This window comes from Papilio polytes, unplaced genomic scaffold (assembly GCF_000836215.1).
Source record: "Papilio polytes unplaced genomic scaffold, Ppol_1.0 DF822845.1, whole genome shotgun sequence".
Taxonomy (NCBI): Eukaryota; Metazoa; Arthropoda; class Insecta; order Lepidoptera; family Papilionidae; genus Papilio; species Papilio polytes.
The window spans coordinates 5,641,679-5,649,265 of NW_013526359.1; the positions used below are offsets into that span (position 1 = coordinate 5,641,679).

The 7,587-nt window shown below is 29.6% G+C and overlaps 1 protein-coding gene and 1 long non-coding RNA gene across 2 annotated transcripts in view; both read right to left on the reverse strand.

Annotated features, from left to right (window-relative positions):
* Positions 1-6,339: 6,339 nt before the first annotated feature.
* LOC106105401 lies at positions 6,340-6,859 on the reverse strand. Its single transcript, XR_001225733.1, has 2 exons — positions 6,783-6,859; positions 6,340-6,481 (listed from the first exon to the last, which is right to left on the reverse strand). It is a non-coding gene; the product is annotated as an uncharacterized LOC106105401 (long non-coding RNA).
* Positions 6,860-7,094: 235 nt separating this feature from the next.
* Positions 7,095-7,587, reverse strand: part of LOC106105363 (centrosomal protein of 97 kDa) — a 6,407-nt gene continuing 5,914 nt past the window's right edge. The window contains exon 14 of the mRNA XM_013285653.1: positions 7,095-7,102. Within this exon, the coding sequence (XP_013141107.1) occupies positions 7,095-7,102 (8 nt within the window). The remainder of the gene's footprint in view (positions 7,103-7,587) is intronic.

A 7,587-nucleotide genomic window follows, 5' to 3' on the forward strand; every position in this document is an offset into this window, starting at 1 on the left:
CTTGCTAAAATAATGTAAATAAGATCTCATCAGTTAAAAATGTTACTGTTGTGCATTTTGATACATAAAAAAATGTGTAGGTACTGAACGTAGAGCCAGACAACGAGAAAGCGTTGTACCGTCGAGCGCAAGGTAACTTCGCTCTGGGCAGCTACGAGGCGGCCATAGCCGACCTCAAGCACGCGAGCAACATCTCACCAAATAACAAAGCTGTCAAGAAATTACTAGAAGAAGTGAGGGCCAGTAATAATAGTTACAATGAAATACAAAAACAGAGGCTGTCAAAATTTTTTCGTGACCAAAAAGAGGAAAGTATCACGATCGAACATAACTGAGTTGAAATTGCAAGTCGTGATATATAAATTGTGATTAATAATGATATTTTAATGCGGAATATTCCATTTAAATGTGGAATATTTCGATGTAATTGTGGAATATGGGACGCTACTGTGGAATAATTTACTTAAATGTGATGTTGAAATGTATATCATTTGACGTTAATGTATGTTTACTTAACGTCGTAAATGTTTAGTTTATATTCCATTTATACATGGAATGTTATGCTAAAATATTAACTTGGAATATTCCGATTAATGCCAACTGATGTATTCCAATGTTCAATTGGAATATAAATATTTTATACGTAGTTATAAGTATTTTTAATTTTTATAGCTGACAATATAATGGAGTAATATTTGGACACATTACGCAACCACAGAGGAACATCCATTTCAATCCAACAGTATGTTTGTTTTCCGAATGTACAATTCTAAATAGTTACATTTTTAGTACAATAGACAGTACAATAAAAACGTATTTCATTTTCCACAAAAATTAAAGCTCTTTTGAGCTCAAATAAATATGTTTTAGCTATCAATTTTTGAAGCTATTTTTATACTCTTAAACTGATAACCCCTTTTTTATTACAAGGTCATTATAGTTGCTTATTAATTATTGTAATGATTCAAAAAGTTTACACACATTACAACCTTTTTTGGCTGGTAATTGTATGTTTGTTTGTGATAAAAAATGTAATGAGGAAATAATGAAATGTCAATTTTGTTGTGTGAACCCAACTAATGTGTAAGAATTGTTTAAAATCATGGTGCTCTTGTAGCTAGGATATGAAGGAAATTTGGAGGTTAGAATTTAATTATTGACAATTGAAGGAATTTGTATTGGAAGTATTAATCTTGAATCTTGAATTAATATTAAAATTGAAGCTCAAATTAAAAAAAAAAAAACTAATTAGGCCTATTTAAGCGGTAAATAAGTTAATTTTCAAATTAAAGTGTAATAAATCACATCCCTGTCGCATCCGCAGTCAATGTGCGTGAGCGGTACAGACGATATTGTGTTCTCTCTCGCACTTACATGTCTTATGGTATGACGTAGTGATGCGCTTTGCAATATTTTTTTTTAAATGTGTTAAACGAACAGTTGAAAGGGGTCGGTTTTTGTTTTATGATCTCTTTTTGAAAAATGCGTATTACTATAGTTTTAAACATGATTTTGTTTTGTAATTTTTTTATGAATTTTAGATTTGCCCTATTTTTTATACTATGCTGTTGCTATGAGTAGCTTAAGTTGTTAATATTATTTTAATTAGGTTAACTAGCGGCTAGTGATTAGTAACGTTAAATTTGATTATACTATGGGTTAGACAAGTCCTATTTGAATTTTATAATAAACGTATTTAGTGCGGGCCATGAATCTATGACAGTTATCGGACTTCAGAACGAGCGGGACAAAGATACACTAAATCTAAAGTTAGACAAAGAAAGAGCATGTTTTAATTTTCATAGTCAAAGAATTGTAGTAATTAATATCAAAGACAGCAAACATAATAATTCCAAAGATTTAAATACAAGTAAAGTGCAAAGGTAATTTACATTCATCATTAAAACAACTATATTGTAATATAGTTGTGACATATCGCATGTAGGTAGTTTATAAACTAATTAATTATAATTAAATGTCAATTTTTTTGATATGACAGAAAACGTTTTTTAATACGAATTGCAAGATTTTTTTTTTGGAAATAGAATTACTTATACCATATGTAGTATTTAAACGAGTAAAAGAATACAAAATATGTGTTTTGGCAGTTTTTTCGGTGATTTCACGTATTATTATTTGGCAGAAAATGTATAAATTTGTCAAATTATACTGACTTACGTGCCTTTTTTGTATTAGAATGACATTGCGTGAAAATGTTTAAATTATTTTCAAATGTAGCATAATTTTTTTTAAAAGTAAAATGTAAGAGATGCATCTTCGATTCGGCAAAATGTTACTTATTTGCGATGTGTCAATGTTGCCATTATGTTAAGCTCTTATCTCTCATATTATAAGAATTTTCTTTATCTCTATAATGAACTCGTTAATAGCAGTTTTTTGGTACTATAATTTCACAGAGAATTTAAACTGAAAACTGTATGTTTGTAAGTTGATTATTCTAAGAAATATTCCATTAAAACCATTTTTATGGTACACTTTTTAATTATGCCATTGTTAAGTAAAAGTAAAGTAACAAACTATATCATATTACACATTTCCACTGTCAAAATACTCGTAAAAAACATGTTTTTATACGTGTGTTTTGACAAAGGAAAGTAACGTTTTTTGTCGCAATTTTTTCTAAACATCTGAGGTAGAAATCGATCTTCAACTATGTAGTATTAAGTTCCCTAATTTCTTTTATAAATAAGGACAGAAATTGCAAAGTTAAATCAAATTATTTGGCCACATGAAGTGTCTAGAAAATCGAAATATACAAGGTTGCGATATTAGACAATGTTTTTTTTTTTAAATCTAAATAAGTGATATACAATAGTGTTGCTTTATCGAGATTTTTTTAGATAAAAGTGGGCAAGTCAAAGTAAATCGCAGAACTAGGGCGCGCCTTTCCCTCAGGCGTCCTGGGCGTACCGCTTACTCTTTGACAAAAACAGACACACCTCGATATCCACAGTAAAATGTTCGTTACTAGCGTTAAGTGTAATATAGCTTTAATTAGTGTAAAACTACTGTAATGTTGTCGCAATCATAAAATGAATTTTACCAATAACTAGGTTACTTTTGTACGGGAGTATACAATATGACATAATAAATTGATTTTGACCAAATTACTTGTTTTATTCACCAGATCTCCATCAATCATAGGTATTAACTGCTTAAACATATTCTTTTTTGTAGTTCCAGTGGAGATTAATTAGATTCGAAATCTTACTAATGTAATGAATATAAATGTTTATATGATGGATGATTGTTGGAAGGTATTTCTAAAACGCCTCAACGGATCTCGCTGAAATTTGACACAGGTGTAGAAGATAGTCTGGAAGAAAATATTAGTGTCGAGTAAAAGATAATATTAAATAAAACTCATATTTTACTTTTAAAAATCGTTTTATAAAACATAATAAATACAGGCTCTAACGTAATGGACAACAAATAAGGTGGGTAGGCGACGAAATACAAGGACGGCAAGTATCTTTGTATCCGAGCAGACGTTCACAACAATTCCATACATCGCAAGTTTACACTGACGAAACAATTACAAAAACATCGCCATTCCTCTCGCAAGAGACAACAATGTTTCTGTGTAAGTACAAGAAAATAACGATTATGATAAAGAAATTTACTACAATTTTATATCAATTATTTTGTTAATTCGTATTGTTAATGTAATTTGAACACTTTTTCAACAACTTTAAGGTTGATTATCGCGGAATCGTCGATTCAGTCTGCCGGGTTGAACACTTTAGTAATATACAATACTTATTATTACATGATTTCATTTATCAAGTAAATATAGCTGCAAATTTGTCAAAACAGCGAATTAAAAGCTTGATTCGATCACGCAAAAAATATAAAGCTTTGTGACAGATGTTGAGAACATTTTTATTGCACAATTCAGTTAATTAACAAAAAATAATATAAAAAAAATTCTACATGAAAACATAGTATTGCTATCTCTCTCATTATGTTTGCAAGACATTTTCTATAATTTGTTTGAATGTTCCTTCAAAAATTATGTCTTTAAATTATTTTGTATGCTTCATTACAAATTTCTTATTAAATCTATTTTCGGAAATCAACATCACTTTAATAAAATAAGTCAAAAATACTCACTGAAATTATTTTTTTCCTTAATTAAAATAATTATCATTATTTAAGATATTTATGTACTTATTCAATGTACAAGATACTTGCAAAACAAATATAGGGATAAAGGAATGTTTTAAAAAAAATAATACAAAAAATCACATGAATAGAGATAAAAAGGGCTTAAAATTTAAAATCAATACTACTTCTACATCACAATACCCTTAGCTTCGCAGTCAATATTCAGACAAACCAATTGCACAAAACAATGAAATGACGTTGTTAAAAATGACTAGGAGATATTATAAGAGATTCCGAGATATGATCATTTGATTTCAAATATAAAAATCTATTACGACCCTAATCATATAGGGTGGGCAAAGTTAACACAGTTCCAATTTTATTCCAGAGATTCTCCTCAACAAACGAGGCTTGCAGACAAGAAATAAATATTTTTTTTAACAGCAATGCAAATACATCATGTTCAAGAATGTTTCTATTTCAATATTCCATACAAACACACCAATTTTATTATATGTATGACTATCTCTATCAATTCACTTTACTTTCACAAAATAAATGATAAAATTAGCCTAATGAACGCCATGTATGAACTTTGACATTCTGTGTTTTTTTTTTCAAAATTCAAGAAGCGAGAAAAGTTCAAATAAAAATCAACCATTGCTTTTTGCTTATAATGTTTTTACATGTATAAATTCCTTATTTCGATAATATTTGAAATCAAATGATCAATATTCTCGAATAAAACATAAACCAATAGAAATACAAACTATACAAGCGTAGTGTAGAGATTCAGAGTAATTTCTCATACAAATGTGGCCCCCAGGGACCATTTAACAATTCTGGGTGTCAATATTAAATTAATTCTATTAAGTCCTAATTATTGATAAAATGTTTATCATTAAATTAAATAACAATACAAAGCGAGAAATTATTAAAATTGGATACAGAAATGTTAATTTCAAAATGGTCCTTCGAGCCGGATATTACATTTTTAAACATGAATAGAGCACAGGCATTATCAGAGCTTTATTATTTTAAATAAAAACTCAAATACACGAGTGAAAAATACTTTCTGAAATGTTTTTAGATATATTTTTTTAAGAGTAAAATGGCAGTGTGAATGGGTAATGTTAAATGTAAATGTATGAAAAATATAATGAATTTTACTAATAAAAATTCGTTTCAATTTTAACAACCATAAGGCAAGTAAGGTTTTCTTTGTATTAATCGGGGACCATAGAGTAAATTACGTTTTATACAAATTAAGAAAATAGTGGAAATAAACCATTGGGGGAGTCAAGATTTTTACTAGATTTGTAATAATATTTATACTAGTAACTAATTATTTTATATCTATTGCATTCATGTACTTCTGTTGTTTAAATAAAAAAAATAAGTAATAATTTAATAAGATTAAAAAAGTTATTTGGTGTTATCTGTAAAAAAATATAATTATTATATAAGCTGTGATACTAAATTCCTATTCACTACATGTTAAGTATATAAAAACAATCAACTATGTAACTAACATTGTGACTTTTGGTCTATTGTGAAAATTACTACACTAAAAAAATTATTAAAAACAATAAATTAAATCTTATAGCTAATATTAAATGTGTTTATTTCGGTCATGTGCTTATAAAGAAATTAAAAAGAAATCCAAAACATAGATAAAAAATCGAATGATTAGTTTCAACCATAGACAAGAATACCTTGACGACGTAACAGATTATACTGTCACAAATAATAAAGTAAAAAATCCAAATTAGAATTTTTTTTAAATTAATTAAGGTGTACTTATGTTTTTAAATATTTCTATCGTTTGGTTTAACAAAATTTTCTAAACCATAGACTAATTTAGATGTCTTTTTCGACACAGCCAAAGCGAAAACGTTCCAATAGGTCACTCACCAATTGTAATTATTATTTAAAAATGCACAAAAAATTTTGTACCTATTAAAGATTATTTATGAACAAAACATTATTTTGTGTACTAATAAACAATAATGAAAAAAATCTATGTTTACGCGATTTTAGTCTATTTTTATAGCAACTTCCAAAGACAAATATTATGACGTCTTTATGTATTATAAAACTGTTTGTCATGAAATATTCTTCAATAGGTACATTAAGCTTATATAGAAAAATGCAAAAAATTACATCAACATTGGAATAAATCCGTGTAAGCTCTGCTTTGCAAATATAACCCCAATAACGTTGGCAATAAGCGTGTATTCATCAATCAACGAGTAGTGTTCGTTCTTGCGTGTCTGTGGTCGCGTCCGCTCTATCCTCTATGATGGATTCCGTACGCTCTATGTCTATGGCGACCACGTCATTCGTTTTATTGCTGAAATAAAAAAAGGTTAATTTTTTCTGTTATCAATACTGTTGGATCTTTCTAAACAAGATTCTAATAGTTTACTGCGGAAAAAACTAGAAAAATATCAATTTTTAAAAAAAAAACAAGAATCAACAATTTTTTTTATCTTATTAGGTGGCAAATAAGCTAGCGGCTACCTAAAATCGCCTAATGCGGATGCATTGTCTGATCGACGGAGGAGGACGCAGATAAAAAGGATCATAAGAAATTCCCCTTCCTATATGTTTCATACACTGTCAAATCCACTCTCCTTATAGTGGAAACTTACCATTCTATGTCGGAGAGTGGTGCGGAGGGTAGCGCCAGCGACTGCGGCCGCCGCAGCCAAGTGCAGCGCTCCTCCTGATATAAAGAGAATTGTATGCATAAATACAAACATGCACAAATCAATTAAATATGTAAATTACTTGTCAATATTAATTTTTCAATTTCATTTATTATATGAAATTATTAGAAATAAAATTTTAAATAGAAAACATTACTTTATTACATTGCCTACTGCGATTTTGGCGTACTATACAATTCCAAAGAAATGTGTACAACGACCAGGACATGTGTTTATTTAAGAATCTTTGAAACATCATTTTCCTAGGTACAGTATACTATTTCTAGTTATCACTAATTACCGGTAACATAACTTTAAGCTGTCGTGGTTTTTACAAATATAATGTTCGTTTAGTACGAGGCCTAAAACATTCAAATCATGGGAAGAAACCCATATCTTATTATACTTTTATATGTATTTTCATTTGTCGTTTCTCTAGTAGGGGGAGAGGCAGCTGTCCTTACCCGATGATGAGATATTGCCAAGGTTCATCTACACTAATTCTTTTAAGTGGGTAACGCCTACGCGTATTCCGACTCAATGGGGACCAAAATCGGAATATATCGAAATCGCACGGACCATTCCACTCACAACTAAAACCCCACGGTGGTCGCCAACATCGCCAAAAAGGGGGGGATGGGATCTCAGCACGGAACATAACCATGTCCCCTTGAGGATTGAGTTTTTACAACCCTTCTCCGGATTGACCAGGGCCCTATATAGTTCGCTTGCAACCCAAAACAATCCC